Source organism: Bubalus bubalis, chromosome 7 (assembly GCF_019923935.1).
Source record: "Bubalus bubalis isolate 160015118507 breed Murrah chromosome 7, NDDB_SH_1, whole genome shotgun sequence".
Taxonomy (NCBI): domain Eukaryota; kingdom Metazoa; phylum Chordata; class Mammalia; order Artiodactyla; family Bovidae; genus Bubalus; species Bubalus bubalis.
Genome location: NC_059163.1, coordinates 71,487,946 through 71,514,841, shown reverse-complemented (window position 1 = coordinate 71,514,841; position 26,896 = coordinate 71,487,946). Strand labels below are relative to the sequence as shown.

General features: G+C 37.8%; 1 protein-coding gene across 7 annotated transcripts in view; it reads left to right on the top strand.

Annotated features, from left to right (window-relative positions):
- RBPJ (recombination signal binding protein for immunoglobulin kappa J region) overlaps positions 1–26,896 on the top strand; it is a 241,798-nt gene that overhangs the window by 202,334 nt on the left and 12,568 nt on the right. For all 7 annotated transcript variants that reach the window (XM_025290222.3, XM_025290224.3, XM_044946025.2 and 4 more), the window contains 3 exons: positions 10,782–10,877; positions 19,243–19,408; positions 22,152–22,326. In XM_025290222.3, the coding sequence (XP_025146007.1) occupies positions 10,782–10,877; positions 19,243–19,408; positions 22,152–22,326 (437 nt within the window). The remainder of the gene's footprint in view (positions 1–10,781; positions 10,878–19,242; positions 19,409–22,151; positions 22,327–26,896) is intronic.

Here is a 26,896-nt window from a genome sequence, read left to right as displayed (position 1 = left end):
AAACCAACCCAGAAATGACACAGATGATAGAAAAGGGCATTAAGACTGTTAATTACATTTGTCTTCTTCATGTTTAAGAAGCTAAGATCAGGACTGTACAAAATTTTTGTCAAAGGATAAAATGGTAAATATTTTTATGGCCTGAACAGCCTCTGTTGTAACTATTCAACTTTATTGTGGCGTAAAAGTAGCCAGACACAGTGTCTAAACGAAGGGACATTACTGTATACTGGAATATAAATTCATTTCTACTATAGGTGGTAGTTTGCATTTGGCCTATAGGCTGTAATTGCAGATCCCTGAGCTGGAAGAGAGATTGGAAGTTAAATAAAGGACATGGAAGATTTAAAAAAAGAGAAGATCCAATTCACATTTGTAGAGATGAAAACTAAACTATTTAAATGAAAAAATACACTTGTGGTATTAATCACAGATACATGCTACAGAAGAAATTAGTAAACTTGAAGGCATACCAATAGAAGCTATCCAAAATGAAGCACACAGATAAAATATCTGAAAAATATCATTAATGAACTGTATTTTATTTTCAAATGGACCAATACACATGTCATTGAAGTCATTGAAGGGGAAAGAAAGAAAAAGAAAGTGAAGTTGCTCAGTCATGTCTGACTCTTTGCGACGCCATGGACTGTAGCCTGCCAAGCTCTTCCATCCATGGGATTTTCCAGGCAAGAGTACCAGAGTGGGTTGCAAGAGATAATGAGTGAAAATTTTCTAAATTTGCTGAAAACTATATAATAAAACAACAATTCTAAAACTCAGTGAACCCCAAGTGCAAAAACTATTACCTTTTTTTTCTGGAAACATCATCATCAAACTGCTTAGTTCAGTTCAGTTCAGATCAGTTGCTCAGTTGTGTCTGACTCTTTGCGACCCCATGAACCGCAGCATGCCAGGCCTCCCTGTCCATCACCAACTCCTGGAGTTCACCCAAACCCATGTCCATCAAGTCGATGATGCCATCCAACCATCTCATCCTCTGTCGTCCCCTTCTCCTGCCCTCAATCTTTCCCAGCATCAGGGTCTTTTCAAGTGAGTCAGCTCTTCACATCAGGTGGCCAAAGTATTGAAGTTTCAGCTTCAACATCAGTCCTTCCAATGAACACTCAGGACTGATCTCCTTTAGGATGGACTGGTTGGATCTTCTTGCAGTCTAAGGGACTCTCAAGAGTCTTCTCCAACACCACAGTTCAAAAGCATCAATTCTTCGGTGCTCAGCTTTCCTCATAGTCCAACCTTCACATCCATACATGACCACTGGAAAAACCGTAGCCTTGACTAGACTGCTTAACCTCAGTGATAAAGAGAAAATATTAAATAGAACAGAAAAAAATGATACATTATATACAGAGGAACAAAGATAGCATGACAGAGGTTTTTCATCTGAAGCCTTGCTAGAAAGAAGAGGACAGTGGAACAAGAGTATTTAAGTTCTCAAGGGGGGGAAATATGGCAACCTAGAATTCTAGACCCAGCAAAGGCAAAAACAAAGGCAGTTTTCGACATAAGAAACTGAAAAGGAATCAATCATAAACAGGCCTGAGCTATAAGAAGTGCTGCTGCTGCTGCTGCTAAGTTGCTTCAGTTGTGTCCGTCTCTGTGAGACCCCATAGACGGCAGCCCGCTAGGCTTCCCGTCCCTGGGATTCTCCAGGCAAGAACACTGGAGTGGGTTGCCATTTCCTTCTCCAGTGCATGAAAGTGAAAAGTGAAAGTGAAGTCGCTCAGTCTTGTCCGACTCTAGCAACCCCACGTACTGCAGCCTACCAGGCTCCTCCATCCATGGGATTTTCCAGGCAAAAGTACTGGAGTGGGGTGCCATTGCCTTCTCTGTAGAAGTGCTAAAGAAATCCTTTATGCAAAATGATAAGAAATTTTGTATCTCTGGGAGTGTATGGAGGTTGGACAGTTTAATTCAGAGTTTCTTTCTTTAAAAAAATAATCTTTTAAACCTACCCTCTTCTAATCCCTGTCTTCCAAATTAAGCAGTGGTTTAAAAAAATATGTTGTTACTTAGAGGATGATCTTTTGGATAGTGTTCTAAAAGTACTATTTTACTGATACAGAGTTATTTTTGATTAAGTATAGTTAATACTATGTACTGTTAAGCATTTCACTTTTTAAAAATACTACAGTCTTCTGGATATATAGATGAATACATATGGTAGGAATTGAATGCTAACTCTCAAGGGCATCCCACTCTCTTGAAAATAGTCCCCTTAATGTGGATCACAGATATAACTGACTTTACTTGACTGTGGATTAAAACACCAGAATAACCAGGTTTTATACTGAGATACAGAAACAACTGGTGTGGTTTTCTGTGGCCTGTAGTCAGTTCAGTTCAGTTGCTCATCATGTCCAACTCTTTGCGACACCATGGACTGCAGCATGCCAGGCCTCCCAGTTTTTCTCAAACTGTACTCTGCAGCGCTCTGAAATGTTTGCAGGTGTTGGGTGTATGTGTGGAATTACTTAATGCAACAAAAACAAGTTTCTTTACCAGCAGACAGTTCATGTTGGAACCTTTATTATTTGGATTTTACAAGTGACAAAAATCCAACTTGAGGAGTACAGAGACTGATACCGTTGGTAAGGGTGACAGTTTAGACCTTCCATCTTTGTGGGCCACCATTCTTCTTGAGTATTTGGGATTGGCTATGGTTAGTTCCCAGCTCAAATGCCTTTCCCACAATCCCCAGCCCCCAACACAAACACACACGCGCGGGTGTGCGGTCACGCATGGTTTAAATCACTTACGCACCCTTTGCCTCACTTATGCACCCTTTGCCGCAGTCATGGCGGCTTAACTGAATGCGGTCGGGAAGTAAGGGTTCTTTTTTCAGATGATTAGGGGTTAGCAGCATTAAGGACATTCTTTTTTGAATTTTGCTTGCGATATAAAAGAAGTACACATTTATAAAGGAAAAAAGAGTCAGAAGGTTGACAAAGTGATAGTTGAACCATGTCAAATTATAATGGCATTTGCCATGATTTCATGTTAGTAAAAATACTGATAAAAATTTCTGCTTTTCTAAACATTTAAGCTAAATGTGTTTTAAGTAAGTAAACTCAAAAATAGTTGCTCCATACTCTTCTTCAAATAATTTTTAATTGGCTTCCATTCAGAATGAATATTTTATAAGGAATTATGGAATGAAATAAAGAATACATAAACTTCAAAACTTGTTAAATAGTAACTGTTAAAACAGATTATGAGTTTTAGCTTTATTGTTACTGTTTTGTTTTGTTTTTTTTTTAAATAATTCAGCAATACAAAGTAGTAATTCTACTGGTAAGGTTCTTATAGCACCTATATTGTTTTCAAATGATAAAATTTCCCTTGTTCTTTCTTAAAAAGACATTGGATGATTTTCTCATCTTACTGTTGGAAGGAACAATTTTGGTTTTCTTTAATCCACTTATTTTCATCCCAGGTGAATTGCCCCACCCCTCTGATATTTGGCAATATCTGGAGACATTTTTGGTTGTCACAAATGGAGGAAAGGTGTTACTGGCTTCTAATCGGTAGAAGTTAGAGATACTGCTAAACACCCTCCAGTGTGCTGCACAGCCCCCTCACACCAGAGAATTGTTTAGCCCAGGATGTCAACAGTGCCTAGATTGAAAACCTGTTCATTTGAAGACACTCAACTCTGTTTGAGGGAAGAGCATATGGGTTATCACTTTATGGGCTTTACTTTTTAATTGTGTTTCTTTTGAGTATATTGCCTTAATTTTTTTTAATGGCTCTTTAAGATACGAAATAGAACTATCAACCTACAATTGCCAGAGAACATAATTTTAATGTTTGATATTCTATTAACAAACTGGATTTTGTCTTGTTGAAGAAGCTGTTTGTTAAACTGTTATTACAGAACAACTATTATTAAAGTTTTTAGTTGCTTTTTCAAGAATTTGTATTATAAATATGAAGGGAAAAGACAAGGAAAACTGGAGCTATCTTGCATTCATCATAAATATGTTGAGATCTGTACTCGTTTGTCATGATGACATTGTGAACAGTTACTTCCAATATGAGCAGCTAGCATGATAACCAATGTCTGGGAGGTAATGGGCTCTCAATAAATCTTTAATGGGAAGATGGATAAAAGTGTAGCCTACCTGTTATGCTTGCAGAAACTTGTGCCTTGCAAGTCAGGTGGGACACCTGATCCTTTACCTCCTGGTCCCTTCCTTTCAAGTTTGCTGTCAAACTTAAGTGGAAGTCTTCCAACTTCTACCTCCTGCCCCCTTCCTCCTGCTGTTCTAAGAAAATAATAATAATAGAGTTGCCTGACCCTTGATATTTGTCAGTTTGTGGGGATACTTAATTTAAAATATTTTTCACAATATGAGCTATTAATGTCATTTTTTTTTTAAACAGGTGAGAAAACTCAGGCTTAGCAATTGATAAGAGTTAGGATTCAGACCCCTGTTTTATACCAAAACTGGGCTCATAACCAGTGCAAAATATCTAATAATATTAATTTTGTCTTCAAGAGCCACACTGCCTAAGTTTGAATCCTGAGACTTCAGTGTCATTTTGGAAAGTTACTTAACTGTTCCTCCATTTCTAAAATGTGTCTGATAGTGTGTCTTAGAGGCTTTGCATACTGTTTGGGATGACAAGGAAAAGGCCCTGACATCTGACACACTAAGTAATTGCTAAATGATATAATAGAGACTATAATGCAAGTAGAATCCAGTGTGGGGAAATATATTTGAAATTGCTTCTTAAAATTTTTTTTTCAAGTATATTGTGACTATTCACATTTTATGCCAGTGGCTGGACATCTGTGTCAGTTTTGTCAAGATATTGACCTTCTGGCTTAGCTTTTGTTTCCTTATCTACCTTGAACACTTTGGTCAGTCATGTGACTTAGTCGCGCCTCAGATCCCGTATTATCCTTATCCTCCTCATGCTACACGACTTGTCCACTACCTAGCAGGTTTGAGAATGTGCTGTCTATTCCCTTGGAATGTTAGTGGAAATTGTCACTATCATTTATGAATTTCAACATTAGCCAGTCCTTCAGTACAGATTTTCAGTCATTTACATTGTCAGCGTCTTTCTCCATTCCCTAGAGAGTATTTTCAAATATCAGTAGTACCTATGGCCTTCTTCTGACCTGTTAAGCATGGCAGCAGACTCTCATTTTACAAAAATTGGTAAGACTTTTTGTTAGCTGGTGGCTGACTTCTTGGTAAAATTAGAGACTTACACCTCTGCAGCATCTCACTCTTGATTGTTACCTTTTTTTGAGGTTGTCTCCTTCCTTAGCATCTAATAGACAGTTTCAGTTCTACCCTTACTGGTTCTTCTTCATTTCCTTTTATACGTTTTCTTCTTGACATTCCTATCACTTTTTTTTCTTTCTCAGAGATTTAATTCACTTCCATGGCTTTAGTTGTGAGCTATATACCAATGAACCCTACTTTTCCAGCCCAGATCCTTCTCAGGAACTACAGGTGGTTATTTCCAACAACCTACCAGCTTGGAGTTCTGGGGCATTTCAGAGTCGACATTTGTCAAATATGATGGAACTTATTATACACTTGCCTCTCCTGAAACAAAAGGCTTAAAAGTTGTCTTCTGTACTGTCTTCTATTACCTCTTCCTTAGTGTGTCAGCCTTATTTCAAGTTTTTCTCTGTGCTTTCTAAAGTCCTTTCCCTATTTCACCACTAAAATTAACTGAAAAAGAAAATTGACTGTATGTCTTAAAAAAAAAACCCTCAAGATCTTACGTTGCCTTTTGTGTCCATTGAAAATCCAGATTCCACAGCATGGCGCTTTTTCTTTTTTTTTATGATTTTGTTTCTTTAGTTTTAGCTTGTGAGATTTTGGATCTTCATTACTGCATGTGGGATCTTTTTGTTAGTTGCCCACATGTGAAGTCTTAGTTGCAGCATGTTGGATCTAATTCTGTGATCAGGGATCAAACTCCGACCCCCTCCTTTGGGGTCGCTGAGTCTTAGCCACTGGACCACCAGGGGAATCACAGCATGGTGTTTTTTTGGTAATGGGGTTCGGTGGCTCAGATGGTGAAGAATCTGACTGCAATGTGGGAGACCCAGGTTCCAACCCTGGAATGGGAAGATACCCTGGAGAAGAAAATGGCAACCCATTCCAGTATTCTTGCCTGGAAAAGTCCATGGACAGTGGAGCCTGGTGGGCTGCAGTCCATGGGGTTACAAAGAGTTGGACAGGACTGAGCAACTAACACTTTCACTTTGGGATAAAATTAAATGATGATCTTTTCCCAGTTTCAAAGAGATGGAATTTTTTTTTTAATATTTTAAGTTTTTTCTAGGTATTTTAAGAATTTTATTACCTGCTATTGCTTTTATCATCATCTGTCATAGGGTGGGATTTGAATTAACTTAAACTTTTATATTCATTATTTAATTTTTTTTAAAAGATTTATGTATTTTTGGCCATGCTGTGTCTTTGTTGCTGAGCATGCTTTTTTCTCCAGCTGCGGCGAGCGGGGACTCCTCTTCATTGTGGTGCACAGTCTTCTCTTTACCGCGGTTTCTCTTGTGGAGCACGGTCTCAAGGGCACATAGGCTACAGTAGTTGCAGGACGACTCAATGGTTGTGGCTCAAGGGCTCTAGAGTGAGAGCCCAGTAGTTGTGGTGCTTGGGCTTGGTTACTCCGAAGCATGCGGGATCTTCCTGGACCAGGGATTGAATCAGGGTCCTTTATTACCTCTGCCCTCCTTTACATCAGTTCAGTTCAGTTGCTCAGTCTTGTCTGACTCTTTTCGACCCCATGAATCGCAGCACGCCAGGCTTCCCTGTCCATCACCAACTTCTGGAGTTTACTCAAACTCATGTCCATCGAGTCAGTGATGCCATCCAGCCATCTCATCCTCTGTCATCCCCTTCTCCTCCTGCCCCCAATCCCTCCCAGCATCAGGGTCTTTTCCAATGAGTCAACTCTTTGCGTGAGGTGGCCAAAGTACTGGAGTTTCAGCTTTAGCATCAGTCTTTCCAATGAACACCCAGGGCTGATCTCCTTCAGAATGGACTGGTTGGATCTCCTTGCAGTCCAAGGGACTCTCAAGAGTCTTTTCCAACACCACAGTTCAAAAGCATCAATTCATCAGCACTCAGCTTTCTTCAGAGTCCAACTCTCATATCCATACATGACCACTGGAAAAACCATAGCCTTGACTAGATGGACCTGTGTTGGCAAAGTAATGTCTCTGCTTTTTGATATGCTATCTAGGTTGGTCATAACTTTCCTTCCAAGGAGTAAGCATCTTTTAATTTCATGGCTTCAGTCACCATCTGCAGAGATTTTGGAGTCCCAAAAGATAAAGTCTGACACTGTTTCCACTGTTTCCCCATCTATTTCCCATGAAGTGATGGGACCGGATGCCATGATCTTCGTTTTCTGAATGTTGAGCTTTAAGCCAACTTTTTCACTCTCCACTTTCACTTTCATCATGAGGCTTTTGAGTTCCTCTTCACTTTCTGCCATAAGGGTGGTGTCATCTGCATATCTGAGGTTATTGATATTTCTCCCGGCAGTCTTAATTCCAGCTTGTGCTTCTTCCAGCCCAGCGTTTCTCATGATGTACTCTGCATATAAGTTAAATAAGCAGGGTGACAATATACAGCCTTGATGTACTCCTTTTACTATTTGGAACCAGTCTGTTTTTCCATGTCCAGTTCTTTTTTTTTTTCCATGTCCAGTTCTAACTGTTGCTTGCTGACCTGCAAATACAAGAGCCAGGTCAGGTGGTCTCGTATTCCCATCTCTTCCAGAATTTTCCACAGTTTATTGTGAGCCACACAGTCAAAGGCTTTGGCATAGTCAATAAAGCAGAAATAGATGTTTTTCTGGAACTCTCTTGCTTTTTCCATGATCCAGCAGATGTTGGCAATTTGATTTCTGGTTCCTCTGCCTTTTCTAAAACCAGTCTGAACATCTGGAAGTTCACGGTTCACGTATTGCTAAAGCGTGGCTTGGAGAATTTTGAGCATTACTTTGCTAGCGTGTGAGATGAGTGCAATTGTGCAGTAGTTTGAGCATTCTTTGGCATTGCCTTTCTTTGGGATTGGAATGAAAACTGACCTCTTCCAGTCCTGTGGCCACTGCTGAGTTTTTCAAATTTGCTGGCATACTGAGTGCAGCACTTTCACAGCTTCATCTTTTAGGATTTGAAATAGCTCAAGTGGAATTCCATCACCTCCACCCACTTTGTTCGTAATGATGCTTTCTGAGGCCCACTTGACTTCACATTCCAGGATGTCTGGGTCTAGGTGAGTGATCACACCATTGTGATTATCTTGGTCATGAAAATCTTTTTTGTACAGTTCTTCTGTGTATTCTTACCACCTCTTATTAATATCTTCTGCTTCTGTTAGGTCCATACCATTTCTGTCCTTTATTGAGCCCATCTTTGCATGAAATGTTCCCTTGGTATCTCTAATTTTCTTGAAGAGATCCCTAGTCTTTCCCATTCTGTTGTTTTCCTCTATTTCTTTGCACTGATTGCTGAGGAAGGCTTTCTTATCTCTCCTTTCTATTCTTTGGAACTCTGCATTCAGATGATTTCATCTTTCCTTTTCTCCTTTGCTTCTCCTTTTGCTTCTCTTCTTTTCACAGCTGTTTGTAATGAAAAGCTATTTGTAATGTAAAGCCATTTTGCTTTTTTGCATTTCTTTTCCATGGAGATGGTCTTGATCCCTGTCTCCTGTACAATGTCAGGAACGTCTGTCCATAATTCATCAGGCACTCTATCAGATCTGGTCCCTTAAATCTATTTCTCACTTCCACTGTATAATCATACGGGATTTGACCTAGGTCATACCTGAATGGTCTAGTGGTTTTCCCTACTTTCTTCAATTTAAGTCTGAATTTGGCAATAAGGAGTTCATGATCTGAGCTACAGTCAGCTCCCCGTCTTGTTTTTGCTGACTGTATAGAGCTTCTCCATCTTTGGCTGCAAAGAAGGTAATCAGTCTGATTTTGGTGTTGACCATCTGGTGGTGTCCATGTGTAGAGTCTTCTCTTGTGTTGTTGGAAGAGGGTGTTTGCTATGACCAGTGCTTTCTCTTGGTAAAACTTTTGGTCAGACCTCTAGTTGAACCATGTTCAGTTCAGTCGCTCAGTCGTGTCTGACTCTTTGCGACCCCATGAATCGCAGCATGCCAGGCCTCCCTGTCAATCACCAACTCCCGGAGATCACTCAGACTCACGTCCATCGAGTCAGTGACGCCATCCAACCATCTCATCCTCTGTCGTCCCCTTCTCCTCCTGCCCCCAACCCCTCCCATGTATTTCATTACAATTTGTTTTCCAAATATGTTTTACTGTCTTGACTGGACTTTGAGCTTTGTTCCTGTGGTAAGGATTAATTCTCAATCTGTTAGATTCCAGTGTTACCTTGTCTGCCTTGAATCAGTAAATATAAACACTGTCATCTAGATCATCTCATTTACCTACAACCACTCTATATTATGTCAGCATTATTCTTACTACCAGATACAGAAACCAAGCTAGATGAGGTTAAGAGATATGCCCCAGGCCACTTAGTTTCAGAGTGCTACAAGTATAATTTCCCCACCTTTGATAACTTACTACTATTCTGTGGGCTTCCCTAGTGGCTCAGACTGTAAAGAGTCTGCCTGCAATGTTTGAGACCCACGTTCCATCCCTGGGTCGGGAAGATCCCCTGGAGAAGGAAATGGCAACCCACTGCAGTATTCTTGCCTGGAGAATCCCATGGACAGAGGAGCCTGGCAGTCCATGGGGTAGCACAGACTCAGACACAACTGAGCAACTAACTCTTTCACTTCACTTTTCATTAATCTATAGCTGTCCTCTTACACATTTGTCTTTTTACTTAGAAATAAAACAGTATTCAGTGTATTAAAAGTGCTTCTTGATGATTGTTTTTGAAGCACTTCTGCTTTAATTTTGTAATGTGTTAAACATCTTAAGAATTAGGATTCTACTGATTCAGATATGTGAAAGTTTGATCTGTGTAGACCTTGGGTTCTTTGTATTCTATTGTATTGCTTAGCAAAATAATTGATAAATGTTTTTAAGACATTGAACTTTTTATACAGTATTTGCGTAATAAATGGATAGTTGGAGTACTTTGTACCCAAAACAGTTAACATTGTATTTTTTCCAAAATTTAATTGTTTTTCCCTAATTTGAATTATCTTTTATTAAACTTTGTGTTTAGTAACATCATTGAGAGTAATTATGAGTTTGTATATAAATAATAGCCCTTTCTTATTCCTTTTGTAGGGTTGTTATTTTAAGAACATGTAATAATAAATTTGAATGACCTGAGAATTTCTTATGGATTTGTATTTGGTGAAAAACACTCATTCTAATAGCTGGAGGAGAGGCGCTAGTCTTAGTGGTGAATTAGATTATTAAGTACAAAAGTATTGCTCATGATTAATTTTACAAAGGGTTTAAAGCCTAATAAGCAATGTACTTGGTGTTTCTAGTTACTCTATAAGTTGTAATTGTGGTTTAATTGAGTTATATCATAAATTCCTATAGTGAGGGACAGCTTCTTTGCAGAGAAAAAAGTGTACTGTTGAAGACGAGCAGTATTTATTTCTCCATTGTATAATATTTTTAAAATTTAGTTATGGTTTGTTTTGCTTTATTGTTTTCATTTTTAGATTTACTTGTTTGAAACATTTAAGCATTCTTTTTACAGAACATAGTAATATTCCAAATCTTACCCCTGTAATAGTAATATTTATATTTTATTTTAGGGAAGCTATGCGAAATTATTTAAAAGAGCGAGGGGATCAAACAGTGCTTATTCTTCATGCAAAAGTTGCACAGAAGTCATATGGAAATGAAAAAAGGTAAGATTATTTTTTCTTTTTGTGGATAGTTAGTTAATAGTTATCAGATGAATTTACAAATGATGTATTGATATGCAAATAGGAGAATGGTTTCTGTTATTGGGTTATTTGCAAGTACAAAGTGAAAAGTACAGGATTTGTCTCTATTGTCTCTATTTAGTATAGATCCTCTGGCTAAATCCCTTATTTCACAAAATGAAATAATCCATAATTTTTATTCAGGACTCTATAGTATTCCCTAAGTACTTCTGTGGTACATTAGCTCATTCAAAAAGTAGTTTTCCTTTTGGTGCAAAATGTAGTTTTATAAAGAAATATGACCTCAATATTACCATTTTAAAAAGAAAAAGGCTTAAACAGACCCCAGAATTGAATTATAGAGTGATTGTGAAGAAAAGTACTCCGAGCCTTTTCCACCTTGACTGTGTGCCTGTTCAGGCTAAGGGAAAAACAGCAGACTTGAGCTGGTGCTCATATTACATGAATGTGGCATTACAGAAATGACCTATAAATCAGATTAGCCAAAATTAGATAACAGATTTTAATATTTAGTGTTTATCTTAGTATCTTTTAAATTTCAACATTTTTGGTATATACTTGTGGGTTTTTGTTACTTGTTTTTTCACTTAGTTCCTAGAATTTTTCTGTTAATAGTTTCTTAAGTCTTTGTCTTTCAGATAGCATTTTTATGTTAAGCATAAAATAACATGCTTTGGTGGACAAGGCTGCTTATGGAGGAATATGAAAGATTTTTTGGGTTGGCTCGAAAGGTAATAAAACTGAACTGGAAGAAGGAATGAAAATTTAGGTTTCAGTATTGGATTGAAAGGAATGAGTGGAGTCTTTGATTCCACAAAATCTTTGAGTTTGTGAGATAAAGGAAACCTTAGCATATGCATAAGAGAAAGGAAATGGAGTACATTGATTGAATGTGCTAAAAAATTTTTAAATAGTCTGTTTCTCAAAGTCCTCTAAATCTGAGCTGAAACTATTTAGTTGATAATCTTATCATCAAAGAGGATTAGCAGCTGAAAACAGTATTTAGGACTCATTGTCAAGTGTTCATTTTTAGTTATTCAAGTTCTCTAAATTTCTAATTACTCATGAAACTTAATCATCTGATTCAAATACTAGAAGAAGTTGGTACCTATGGTTTGGGACATAGAAGCCAAATCAAGATAGTGGCCCCTTTTTGCATGAAGTTGATACTGGATATTCAGGTCTCCCTGCCCCATGACCTCATGTAAATATATAGGAGACGGTCTTTTTTTTTTTTTTTTAAACTCCTAAGCAAAGCAAACCAAGTCAGTACCTTCATTACTTGAGATGGATCTAAAAGGCCGGTGTTGCACCTCATGGTGAAGAAGGAACAGCTTTCCTTTATCCAGTCATGATCTAGACATTGTTCAGGAAATGCCTTACAGATGTTTTAAAGTTTTAATCTTTAGAAGAATCTTGTAGATAGGAGTGCATTAGTTAGGAAACAACAGATCAGAGACTTTAGAAATGGGATGGTAGACAATAGAATAGAAAATACTAGAGATCTCTTCAAGAAAATTGGAGATATCAAGGGAGCATTTCATGCAAGGATGGGCATGTTAAAGGACAGAAATAGTAAGGACCTATCAGAAGCAAAAGAGATTAAAAAGAGGTGGCAAGAATACACAGAAGAACCATACAAAAAAGGTCTTAATGACCTGGATAGCCACAATGATGTGGTCATTCACCTAGTGCTTGACATCGTAGAGTATGAAGTTAAGTGGATCTTAGGAAGCATAACTACAAACAAAGCTAGAGGTGGAGGTGATGGAATTCCAGCTGAGCTATTTAAAATCCTAAAAGAACATCTTCTTTTAAAGTGTTGTGCTCAATATGTCAGCAAATTTGGAAAACTCAGCAGTGGCCACAGAACTGGAAAAGATTAGTTTTCATTCCAGTCTCAAAGAAGGGCCATGCCAAAGAATGGTCAAAACTATCATACAGTTGCTCTCATTTCACATGCTATATAGCAAGGTCATGCTCAAAATCCTTCAAGCTAGGCTTCAGCACTATGTGAACCAAGAACTTCTAGACGTACAAGCTGTGTTCCAAAGAGGCAAAGGAAGCAGAGATAAATTGCCAATATTTGTTGGATTGTGGAGAAAGCAAGGAAGTTCCAGAAAATCATCTGCTTCATTGACTATGCTAAAGCCTTTGACTGAGTTGATCACGAGAAACTGAAAAATTCTTAAGGAGATGGGATTGCCAGACCACCTTACCTGTCTCTTGAGAAACCTGTGTGTGAGTCAAGAAGAAACAGTTAAAACTGGACATGGGATAACTGACTGGTTCAAAATTGGGAAAGGAGTACGTCAAAGCTGTATATTGTCATCTTGGTTATTTAGCTTTTATGCAGAGTACATCATACTAAATGCTGGGCTTGATGACTCACAAGCGGGAATCAAGATTGTCAGGAGAAATATCAACAACTTCAGATATGCACATGATATCACGGTAATGGCAGAAAGTAAAGAGGAAACTAAAGGGCCTCTTGATGAAGGTGAAAGAGGAGAGTGAAAAAACGGGCTTGAAACTCAGTATTAAAAAACTAAGATCATAGCATCTGGTCCCTCACTTCATGGCAAATAGAAGGGGAAAAAGTGGGAGCGGTGACAGATTTTATTTTCTTGGGCTCCAAAATCAATGCAGACTGACTGCAACCATGAAATTAAAAAATGCTTGCTTCTCAGAAGAAAAGCGATGACAAACCTAGCAGCCAGCATATTAAAAAGTAGGGCCATCACTTTGCCAACAGAGGTGATTACAGTAGTCATGTATGGATATGAGAGCTGGACCATAAAAAAGGCTGAGTGCCGATAATTGATGCTTTTGTATTGTGATACTGGAGAAGCCTCTTGAGAGTCCCTTGGACTGCAAGGAGATCAAAACAGTCAGTCCTAAAGGAAATCAGTCCTGAATATTCATTGGAAGGACTGATGCTAAAGCTCAAGCTTCAGTACTCTGGCCACCTGACTCATTGGAAAAGACTCTGATGCTGGAAAAGATTGAGGGCAGGAGAAGAAGGGGTCGACAGAGGATGAGATGATTGGATGGTATCACCGACTCAATGGACATGAATTTGAGCAAACTCCAGGAGATAGTGAAATACAGAGGAGCCTGGTGTGCTGCAGTCCATGGGGTTGCAAAGAGTTGGACATGACTTAGTAACTGAACAACAACAGTGAAAATAGGACTAATTTAACTTAACAAGTTCATTGTATAGCTGCTCACCTGGGCAGTGTTGCTTTCCCTCTCCCCACCCATGTATTTTTGAAGATCCATTTTTTTAGTATGTTTTGATTCATTTATTAACTCATTTTTTCTTTATTTTTGACAGCCTGCTAGATTCTAGGTACTATGCAAAAGGCTCTTTTAAGCCAAGAGTTTTAAAAGTCGCTATGTCATTTAATACTGAAGTGGATAACTGAGACCCAATGGAGATACAGACAAGGAAGAGCTTCTCAAAGTCCCAGATAAGATTCCTGTTTGCTAGTCACTGTTAAAAATATAAAGCTGTAGTGGCTTATCGAGTTTAAATAGGTGATTTAGTGATTATCTTTTATTATGGTTGTATTTATTTTCAATTTCTTTCTATTAAGGAAAGATCAAGGAATCTAAGCTTCTGACTCCAAAAAATGAAAAGATTTAAAAAAAAATGCCAGAGTAACTACTTTCTTATATTTACTGTGTTATTAACATTTCCAGAAGAGACATGGCACTAGTTTTACAGTAAAGGCAAAAACTTCTCAAAATTACTTGATTTTTAAAAAGTATTAGTTAGTAGTCAGGGGCTGCTAACAGAGGCCAGTCTCCTGGGTGATTGTCAGGGCTTCTTACTGGAAGAGGTCTTGTCCCTTGCTGCTTGGTAGAGTGTAGTAGAAAGAGGAATATCTGCTTTCTTTCTTGTTGATCAGATTCAGGCCTTTCCGAAAAGCTGCTAAGTTTAGGCATGAGGTAACCTGGGGACATGACCACAGTCCTCTTGGCTTACAAAATAATTCCAGTGAATGATGCTAGAAATATTTGAGATGGAAGTTTTATCCTAAAATTTAAATTGTTCTGAGAATTCACTTTAGTGCCTAATAAGGAATATTTCTTTGCTTAACACATTTGGTATCCCCACTTATGTTAGTGGTTAGTTTTAACCTTTCATTGAAGACGTTCTTTACAAGATTGAAAAATAAACTTACAGAAAAAATTATTTTGTCTAGAGGAAAATTTCCATTAAAGATATGGAAATGCCATTTGATGTATTAACATTTCTTCAACTTTGTGTTAGGGGAAGTATGAATAATCATCAAAGGGTAATGATTCTGCCAGAATAGTCAGATAATGTAAATGATGTGTTTAGATTTTGTCTGATATTATGTATTGGGCTGAATAAAAAGACTTCTTTGAATCTGTAAGGTATTTTCCAGACCTCATCTTAGGATTTGAGGGAAAAGTTGTTGAACCATTCCCTGAAAATAAAGACTGATTGTTTGACTTAGGAAATGAATAAAATCATAAATGTGTGCATATCGCCACCAAGTGGTAGATAAAAGCATTGTTTGCCTAAGTTGCTAAGATGTAGCTACTGGAGAAGGCAATGGCACTCCACTCCAGTACTCTTACCTGGAAAGTCCCATGGACAGAGGAGCATGGAAGGCTGCTGTCCATGGGGTCGCTGAGGGTCGGACATGACTGAGCGACTTTGCTTTCACTTTTCACTTTCATGCACTGGAGAAGGAAATGGTAACCCACTCCAGTGTTCTTGCCTGGAGAATCCCAGGGACGGGGGAGCCTGGTGGGCTGCCGTCTATGGGGTCGCACAGAGTCGGACACGACTGAAGCGACTTAGCAGCAGCAGCAGCAGCTACTGGGAAAGATTAGAAAATAAAGGCACATTGTTTCATAAAGTATGCTTTCATAGCAGCTGTTAAACTCTGAAAGCTGACCACTTGATTTCAGACTTTTCACTGATTGTTTGGGACATATTGACCATCTGTCCAAGTTAAAAACATCGATTTACATACTACTGTAAAGGTATATAATTAATTTTTCTTCTGTTAATTAGGTGATATTCTTTCCTTCCCTTCCTTCCTTTAATTTCTTTTCATTTGTCTGTAATTTTTAAATTGATGATTATCTTCTGTTTGATTATTATATTACTGCAGAAGTCTCTGGAGATGAAGATTTGATTCATTAGCTGATTTTTTAGGGGGTGGCAGTATTGGAATGTTTAAAATATGATTTCATCATCACATGGTAGAAATAATCTTAATGTTTATATTGGATTTGCTATTTTCTTGCATCACAGCTTTTTTAAAATTAGTTGTAGAGTTGATAAAAAAACTAAGGCTAGTTTAAAGACAGTTGAAGACTCTTCATTTTTCTTAGATTTATTACATGACTGGAAAGCACTTTCAGTATAGAACCTTAGTCAGTGTTTTAAGTGATAAAGAATTTCTTGACCGTCTTTCTGATTTTATGCCCTGTTGGTTTCATACCACTTCATCACAGTACTTTTGAGAAAACCAGCACTACTGAGTCTTCTGGGCTTTCCTCGTGGCTCAGCTGGTAAAGAATCCGCCTGCAATGCGTGAGACCTGGGTTCGATTCCTGGGTTGGGAAGATCCTCTGGAGAAGGGAACAGCTACCCACTCCAGTATTCTGGCCTGGAGAATTCCGTGCACTGTATAGTCTATGGGGTGCACGAGTCGGACATGACTGAGTGACTTTCATTTTCTTTTTCACTTTCACTGAGTCTTTAACAGTTTAGACCTCTTTCCAGATGTGAAATAAAAGTATCTTTTGTGATAACTTGTTGGGATTTGATTACTATATTTGGTACACTATACTAAAACGCAGCAAGTTTTGTAGCTTGTATACCAGTTTACTAAGGAGACCTATTATTTGTCAGTGCTCAATAAAATACTAATAGGAGATAAGTTTTCCAAAATTGAGGCCTTCTCAGCTTCCTAATAGTGTGCCAGCGAGGAATTTGAGTCTGTGCCATGGTAAGTATTGGGTAGTTCCCAGCATTAGAGGCCAGAGAGATCCCTGGTATAGACTTGAATGAGCAAATTCCAGAACTTGCCCGGCTAATCTAGGCATCCCTCCAGATTTGGAGTGACCTGAAGCTGAGCCCAGTGCCTCTGCTGTGACCTCTGTACTCATGGCAACAAGGAGCGTTATACCGGCAAAAAAGCCACTCTGATTCCCTTCTCTTGGTTTGAAAAGAAGACCCTCAGAAGGTTTTCCTCCTCACTCAGCCTGACCCTTGCAGCCTACTAGGTCTACTTTGCAATTACTCCTGGTTTCATATCCTATTGTTCTCCTCTGGACTCCAGCCACACTGGTCTGTTGTTTCTCTGCTGTCTATGTTAGTCCTCCCTACTTCAGAGCTTTTGTGCTTGCTGTTCCCTCTTCTGAAATGGCTCTTCCCCAGATACCCATGCCATAGGTCCTAACTCAAGGTCACGTTCTTTAAGAAATTTTCCTTGGCCACTTACATTTTTAAGTACCCCTTCCTTGCTTTATTTTTCCCCTCACCAGCTAAAGTATTTATTTTATTTTAGTCATCGACATTTTTAAAATTGTCTATCTTATTAGAGTATGAGTTCCCTTAGGGCAAGGATTTTTGTTTAACTACTACTATTTTTCCAGTGCCTGATACAGACTAGGAATGTAGTAAATTTTTGTGAATTAGTGAAAATTAAAAACACCCAGCTCACTTCTTATAAATTGTGTGTAGATTGCCTCTTAAGTAGTAGTCTTTGGTAGAGTTGAGCAAAATGTGGATGCCATTGTTTATTTTGATTCAATTCAGTCAGTATTGTAGTAGGTGCTGAGGGGGGAGCAAACAAGTAGATATTCTGCTACCTTTAGGATGGACCGAAAACTAAATCCAGCATGGTGGTATCTGTGTGTTTCTGTGCATGCACACGTGTGTGTGTGTGTGTGTGTGATATACATGGATACACTTCTTTTTTTAAAAGTCTGTACATTGTTGGCCTAAAAAGTGGTAAAAAATAATAATAAATTAGCTGCTAAATTTTAGAATCAGGAATTTCATATAAAACTTGGTTTTAGGTGACTACTGGAAAATTGGAGGATGTGACCAACACGCGACCTCCATGCCCTCAGTTCAGCCATGTGGGAATGCTTGCAGTTCTCAGTTGTTTCCTTGCCATCAGAGCCACACACTAGTGGCTGATGATCTTTGCGGTTAAGCTTTTATTTTTTTCCTTACAGTGAACTTAAAAGAATTAAGATAGAAATTTCTATGCTTATAACTATATAAAAAGTGGGAATTGCCTTGAGGGTTTTGTGTTTCAATAAAGAAGGGAAGGAACATACATCTTTGGATAATTAAAGAATATTTCTACTTATTTATTGTACACCCTGTCCACTCATTCGGATTACTTACCTGGCCACTATTTGAGTTTACTTGGCTATTATCTGAGTAGGTATTTGAGTTTTCAGGCCCCTTGATGAGACATGACATATTAATAAATGTTTTAAAGTGTATATAAGTCAATGTGTGTAATCAAGTGAAGGAGTTACCCCCTATATAAGGACTGGATTCATGGTCTTCTGAATTAGGTAAAATGTGGGGCTTGAGCTAGACTTCAAAATAATCTAACTGCTAAGAGAAAACTATACGAAAGTTATTCTAGGTGGGAAGAATTTGTGATGGCAGGTTATTGGCATCTAACAAAACAAATCTGTTGGTTGTCTTTGAGTTAAAGGGACATAATATATTGTTCTTTTACCCACATGCAGCAGGTATTTAGGTTGTAAGATACATAGTAAACTAATTATCCATTTTGCCTTTAATTCTTTTACTTACTTGTATTAATATTTTGGAAGTGTCTACTTTGGGCACTGCTCTGTTTTCCAGATTAGTTACCAAATGAAGTTGAGAGTGATATCCATACCAAGAATGTCATTAATTAACAGTACATCATTTTGAGTAGACCTTAACCATTAATTGCAGATTCTTTGGTGTTGTACCCTGTTTTGTATACGTTGGAGTAAATTGGATTTCCTGAAGTGCAGATGTTCAAAGCTCTGAGCTGTGTGAAAATTTATGTTCCCTGCTCTGAAAGTATCTAGGCTAAGTGAATGTGTAATGTCAATATAGATGAACCTTAACTGGAACAAATGGAAGTATTGATTTCTGCGCTGTGGGTATGGTTATTTGCATTACACAAGGCTTCACCAAAATGTTTCTTTAGAAGCTAACTTGATATAGTTCAACATGATTTTGTATTCATATGTTCAAGAAAAGGAAGTGCTTTCTTGAGTGTAATTTCATTGTGTTTCCTCCCCTCTGTTTTAGGTTTTTTTGCCCTCCTCCTTGTGTGTATCTTATGGGCAGTGGATGGAAGAAAAAAAAAGAACAAATGGAACGCGATGGTTGTTCAGAACAGGAATCTCAACCATGTGCTTTTATTGGAATAGGAAATAGTGACCAAGAAATGCAGCAACTGAACTTGGAAGGAAAGGTAAGTTTACATGGTTCCCTGTAAAGAGCACCATGATACCATAATGTAGTTTTCTTATTTTTGTAGTGGTGATTTTTTTTTTTTTTTTTTTTTTTTTTCATTTTTTTCATTTTATGGTTACTGGTAGCATTCTTGAATATATAAATCAGAACTGGAATAACCTCTAATAGCTGAGGTCTAGTCATGACTCGTGAAGCTTGAGCTTTGACGTCTAAAGGTGGCACACAGAAAGCTTTCTCAGCTTGCCAGCAGTTTTAGCAGGCTGCGAATCATATTTCTACTGGGGGCCAATAATAAATTTAGGAGGCTAACTGCCGATCCTTATAAGGGCATGATATTCAAATAACAATGAAAATACATAGTTCACTAATGCCTTACTCTGCTCATTTAATCTTAGTCTTTTACTGGAAGCAAAGTATTAAATAAGTTGGTAATATCATAAATGTTTTATTTAGCTTCAGTGTGGAAAAGCACTATCTTGTGTAGACAGGAACACTGTGAATAGCTTTTGTCAAACTTTAAGGGATTTTCTTCGATTACTTTGCTAAGGAATGCAGTTTATGAGTTAGTTTTACTAATTGTATTTTATGAATTTAGAAAGCAGTTATCTCAGTCTGTACCTTTAGTACCCAAAAATAATTCTTTATTGACTTAGCATCAACTTGTTTTCTCTTGCTATTAAAATTGAAAAATGGATATTTCTGATCTCAATGACCACATGAATGTCTTTTAAAATACTGCATAAATAGCTGTTTTCTCACTCAGTAACTATTTGTTGAATGTCTTAGTGTTTGCGGTATTGTAGTTGACACTAGGGATGGGAATTGGAGGGCGAGGTTGAGGGTGGTAAACTAGGAGATTTGTACTCTCATTTAATTTTTTTAGTGATGATACAGATAATGAGTCATTCTACAGATAATGAGCACTGAGAATAAAGAGCCTTAATATCAGTCTCCTTCAAATTTGAGTGTGTTTCTCTCACTTATATTCTTAAAATTGTTATCATTAAGGGTTGTCAACTATGTATTTTAAGTTAAGTTTGAGAGAAAATTTACTATTGTAAAGATTGTTTCATTTTAAAATAGAGCAATATAAAATATATCTGAGTTACAACTCTTGAGCCAAAGTTAAAGATATATTTGAGTAGTTGGTTGAACAAAGAGGCTTTGGTCACATCTCATGTATTTTTTTTATGTATGTCTCCAAGCTGTACACCTAGACATTTGTAATTGTGATTGATAGTTAGATAGGTAGTGAGAAGCCCAGCCGTTTCATAGGTGACACAGAGGTGAAGAATCTGCCTGCCAATGCAAGAGACATGAGAGATGTGGATTCAACCCCTGGGTCTGGAAGATCCCCTGGAGAAGGAAATGGCAGCCCACTCCAGTATTCTTGCCTGGGAAATCCCATGGACAGAGGGGCCTGGCAGCCTACAGTCCATGGGATTGCAAAAGAATTGGACATGACTTAGCAACTAAACAACACCAATTGAACTTTATTGCTAGCTTTAACTGCTTCCAGCAATTCTGAGGGCAGTAATACCAAACAGCATGCCCACTCGCTTTTCTCAGCATCGTGGCTTAGTACATCTTTCATCAACTTCTGCCATTATATCATTTCCCCAGGCCCTAGAAATTTGCAGAAAATAATACCTGAGAGCTTGAGTATTAACTAGTACTTAAAACACTTAATTACAGGGAAGCACAGTGTCTCTAAGCCAAAATTATGTGTTAATATTTAGTTTTAATGAAAAATGCTATTAGAGGAGTCTATAGAGAATAAGACTGGTTGAGAGTCAGCAGAAGGCATTCCAGGCAGAAAGAACAATATAATCATATGCTTGGACCATCAAGATACAAGAACGAGGTCAGTTTGGTTCCAGGTAGGCAAAGATGGACCAAGCAGTGAGATGGATGCTGAGCTTCAGAAAGTGGCACTTTACTCCTGTCTTACTTAACAACCATTCATTTAAGGTAATATTGTTTTCTTTCAATAGCATGTTCATTGAATGGTACGATTAGTCATTATTGGGAAAGGAGGGATTTTATTTTGCATTATTGGGATTTATTTTGCATGTTGCATTCTTATTTTAATACTTAGTACAACAAAGCTCTAGTATATGTAGCCCTTATTTTTATTATGGTCATGGTATTTGACTATATAGTTATATTTTGGATCTGATGTTTTTAAGATGATTTGTTAAATATTCATTTTCTCAGTTTTTGTTTTATATAGTTGAAGCTAGGTAAGCTGTGCAACATGAATTTTTACCCTAATTAGTACTTGAATTTTTATTTTTAAGAATTACGTGCCCTATACCTCTGTGGCTAGTATTGTTTTGTTTCTATAATTCAAATTCTACAATTCAGAAATTTCTATAGACTTTTGTAGCATTATATTTTGTATTTCTTTTTCATTTCAAGGCAAATGTTTTTATTGTCTGAAGGTCTTGATAATTCTGTAAATAGATGGAGAGCTATATAAAACAATAAAAGATTTTTTTTTTTTAAGTCTTTTTGAGAGGGGGAAACAGAATACAGTGTTGGTATTGTAGACTCAGTAAGGAAGACTTTGTACTTTGTTTTCAGAGATCAATTTCAGTACTTTTTACAGTTGGTTTAATCAGCTGTTCAGTGGAATTACTGCCTTACGTCTGATCAAACTTAGCCATAGCCTTACTGAGTTATTTGTACATAGCTGACAGTGTTTTGATGCTATTAAGACTTATCCTTTTCTTTCACAGAACTATTGCACAGCCAAAACATTGTATATATCTGATTCAGACAAGAGAAAGCACTTCATGCTGTCTGTAAAGATGTTCTATGGCAACAGTGATGACATTGGTGTGTTCCTAAGCAAGCGGATAAAAGTCATCTCCAAACCTTCCAAAAAGAAGCAGTCACTGAAAAATGCCGACCGTGTGTATACATGTTTTCTTTTTTTCCCCTCAACTCCCAATATGAATTAATAAGACTAATTCAACTATTTTTTAAAATAAAATTTTCTTTTCAGTAGCCAGTTCATTCTTTTAAAGTATTTTTTTGGTCTTCATTTTATCTGAAAAAGTTATATTCAGTTTTTGTGGCTGCTTTGTTGTCTTTTTTCTCTAATTAAACATGGGCAATACCTGGTGTAGCAAAGTCGTTCTTAACCAGAATTGCTTCCTCACTGCTCCCCAGAGGCATTAGGAGAAATGGGAGTTTCCTTTTGCTGTCAGTGACTAGAGGGAGTAATGTTAGCACTGAGTGTCTAAATATCCTGCAGTGTGCAAGATGTCCTATTCCACAAGAATTGATTCACTCAGAATATCAGAACACCTCTTCGAGAAGCACTGTTATATCAAATGGACTTTGGAAGGCCATCATGAAAACCTAAAAAAAATTTAATATGGTTGTCTGTCAGACTGCTGTCTCTGTACATTTTTAGACTTTCACGGGTAAATGCTGTTTGAATTATACATTTCAACTTTTATACCCATTTTTCTTTTTTTTTTTTGACTTTTTATTATGAAAACTTTCAAACTTACATGAAAGGGGTAGTGTTGATATAAGGTGACCAACCACCAGACTTCAACAGATTTTACCAATTCTATTTTATCATTTCTGTCACCACCAACTCTTCTTCCTCCTCCAGTTGCTGGAATTTTTTAACGTAAATCTTAGACATCCTGTCCTTTCAATCATTTCTGTAATAGTGACTCTTAACAGAAATTTTTCCTTTTAAACGTCATTATACCCAACAAAAGTTGATGATAGTTCATTAATGCCATCTACTGGCCAGTCCATGTGCAGATTGATCATACTGTCTCAAAATATCTTTTTACAGTTGTGTTTTTATTGTTTTGTTGTCTTCAGTAGTTGGGTTGTTCAAACTTGGATCCAAACAGGGTTCATATATTTTAACCTGAAATAGTTTCTGTTCTTTCTACTAGCCTTTTTTTTCTTTGTTATTTATTTGTTGAAATTGGTTGATTTTTTTCCTATGGGATTTCCATATTCTGAATCTGACTGATTCGTGTTTCCTCTGTCTCTCATATCTCCTATAAACTGTTGATTAGACCTAAAGACCTTCATTTTAGAATTAGCTGGTTCTGCATATGTTCATTTCTCTCAGATCAGAAGTCTTATTGTCTGGTTATCCCACTTGTTGTCACACTAAGACTGGTTATATTAAGTTGAGTTGTTAGTCTAATCCAACAGTTACAAAATTCCTCAGGAAACTTTAACCAAATGATTTTAGTAGTCCTTCATCATGGTTGCAAAATAATGGCATTTCTAATTCTTTTATTCTTACCTTTTGCATTTGTTAGCTGTTTGCTTTAAATGTAGTCTAGGAAGAAAAGGCAGGATAAGAGCTTGTCTACTAATTTGCAGATAATAGTTTCATTCTTTGAAGGCGAAGTTTTAGGATTTTGGTTAATTTGCTTGTTTTTACTTTGTTTTCTGTTTTTTTAATGAACTTATGCGATGTTATATAGTGGGTGGTTTTTAGTCTGCTTTAGTCATTATCATCATTGTTATGGAAATTTCAAACGTACTAAAGTTGAGTTGCATAATAACGTGAAACCTCTTGTGTTTATCCTCCAACTTTTCATCAGTGATCGGAACTTCAGGCCAGTCTTGATTCATCTTGATCTGTAACCCTACTCCACCCACACTTTTCTCTGCCTTCACTTTAGTTTGATACAAATCCAAGACGTTGTATCACCTATAACTGTTTCTATGCCTCTCAGAAAGATAGTGTGTCTTTGTATTCTAATATAATTATAATAACCATGATCATACAAAAACAAACATAAAACAACTATAAAAAGAAATAATGTCTTAGTATCATTAAATCCTAGTCAGTGCTCAAATTGAAAATTGTCTAAAATGTGTGTAGGGGTTGGGAGTGTTGGTTAGCCATTGGTTTGAATCAAAATTCAAATATGATTCACCAGATATTATATATTGTGTTGACATGTCATTTAATTTTCTTTTTAAATTTGTGGATTTTTCTCTTCATCTTTCTCTCTCTCATATTTATTTATTCAAGAGGCTAAGTCAGTTGACTATGAGAGATTTTCACATACTGGATTTCAATAATTGTATTCCCTTGGTGTAGTTTAATGTATTTTCTGTAAATTGGTAGTGTCAAAGAGAAACAGAACTGGACATTAAAGGCGGTAAAAGCACATTTTATTCACTACATTTGCAATAGGGAAAAGAGCTTTCAGTATAGAGCTGAGCTCAATTACAAATACAACAAGGACAAGTGGAATTTATAGTCAAGGAGCAGAGTTGAACGTTGTCAGTAGGTGGAAAGTTACTAAGAGGAGACATCGAGGGGGTGGGTATTCTTGACAAGAATTTTTATAAAGATAGGCCAAGTGGATCAGATCGACTTTCTGGGTGGCTCAGAGGATAAGAATCCATCTGCCAGTGCAGGAGACACAGGTTTGATTCCTGGTTCAGGAAGATCCCCTGGAGAGGAAATGGCAACCCACTCCAGTATTCCTGCCTGGGAAATCCCATGAACAGAAGAGCCTGGAGGGCTATATAATCCATGGGGCCACAAAAGAGTTGCACACAACTTAGTGATTTAACAAGAACAAGATGATTAGATATAAAGGTGGAGAGAAAAAACTTGATCAGATATCAAGGATGGAAGGATGACTTAGCAGGATTCTTGGCAATAACTGGGCTAGCTAGGCCAATATTGGGACCCAAGGAAGAGTCTCCATGGGTAAAGGGCTCAGAGGAACCTGTCTGAAGTTTGGTTAAGGAGAGAGTCTTTGTTAGTAGTTAATTTAGAAACTTGATCAAATTTCAGTTTGTTGTTCTTTTGTTGTTCTTTGTTGCTGGAGGGCAAGCCTGCTTCACAGTGATATAGTGTTCTTACATCAGTTCAGTTCAGTCGCTCAGTTGTGTCCGACTCTTTGCGACCCCATGGACTGCAGCACGCCAGGCCTCCCTGTCCATCACCAACTCCCAAAGTTTACTCAAACTCATGTCCATTGAGTCAGTGATGCCATCCAACCATCTCATCCTCTGTCATCCCCTTCTCCTCCCGCTGTCAATCTTTCCCAGCATCAGGGTCTTTTCCAGTGAGTCAGTTCTTTTCACATCAGGTGGCCAAAGTATTGGAGTTTCAACTTCAGCATCAGTCCTTCCAATGGATATTCAGAACTGATTTCCTTTAGGATTGACTGGTTGGATCTCCTTACAGTCCAAGGGACTCTCAAGAGTCTTCTCCAACACCACAGTTCAAAAGCATCAATTCTTTGGTGCTCAGGTTTCTTTATAGTCCAGCTCTCACATCCATACATGACTACTGGAAAAACCATAGCTTTGACTAGACAGACCTTTGTTGGCAAAGTAATGTCTCTGCTTTTGAATAGGCCATCTAGGTTGGTCATAACTTTTCTTCAAAGGAGTAGGTGTCTTTAAATTTCATGGCTGCAGTCACCATCTGCAGTGATTTTGCAGCCCAGAAAAATAAAGTCTGCCACTGTTTCCACTGTTTCTCCATCTGTTTGCCATGAAGTGATAGGACCGGATGCCATGATCTTAATTTTTCTACAGTTTGTTGTGATCCACACCGTCAAAGGCTTTGGCATAGTCAGTAAAGAAGAAATAGATGCTTTTCTGGAACTCTCTTGCTTTTTCAATGATCTAGCGGATGTTAGCAATTTGATCTCTGGTTCTTCTGCCTTTTCTAAAACCAGCTTGAACATCGGGAAGTTCATGGTTCACGTATTGCTGAAGCCTGGCTTGGAGAATTTTGAGCATTACTTTACTAGTGTGTGAGATGAGTGCAATTGTGCGGTAGTTTGAGCATTCTTTGGCATTGCCTTTCTTTGGGATTGGAATGAAAACTGACCTCTTCCAGTCCTGTGGCCCCTACTGCCTTTTCCAAATTTGCTGGCATATTGAGTGCAGCACTTTCACAGCATCATCTTTTAGGATTTGAAATAGCTCAACTGGAATTCCATCACCTCCACTAGCTTTGTTCGTAGGGATGCTTCCTAAGGCCCACTTGACTTCACATTCCAGGATGTCTGGCTCTAGGTGAGTGATCACACCATTGTGATTACCTAGGTCGTGAAGATCTTTTTTGTGTAGTTATTCTGTGTATTCTTGCATCAGGAGGCATTTAATGCCATGTATTTAGGTTGTTTCCAATTCAGTTGTGCAGCACGGCCAGGTAACTAAAGAATCTGCTTGCCAGTGCGGGAGATGGAAGAGACTCGGGTTCGATTCCTGGATTAGGAAGATTCCCCTGGAGAAGGAAATGGCAACCCCAGTCCAGTATTTTTGCCTGGAGAATCCCTTGGACAGAGAAAGCCTGGCAGGCTATAGTCCATGAGGTCGCAAAGAGTCAGACACGATTGAGCATGCACAAATGTCTTAAGCCAATTCAAATTATAGGATTTTATTTAAAGTGTTTAATTTTGTATTTCTGCTGATTCTTGAGTTTTTTGATGGCAGAGAACGTATTTCATTTATA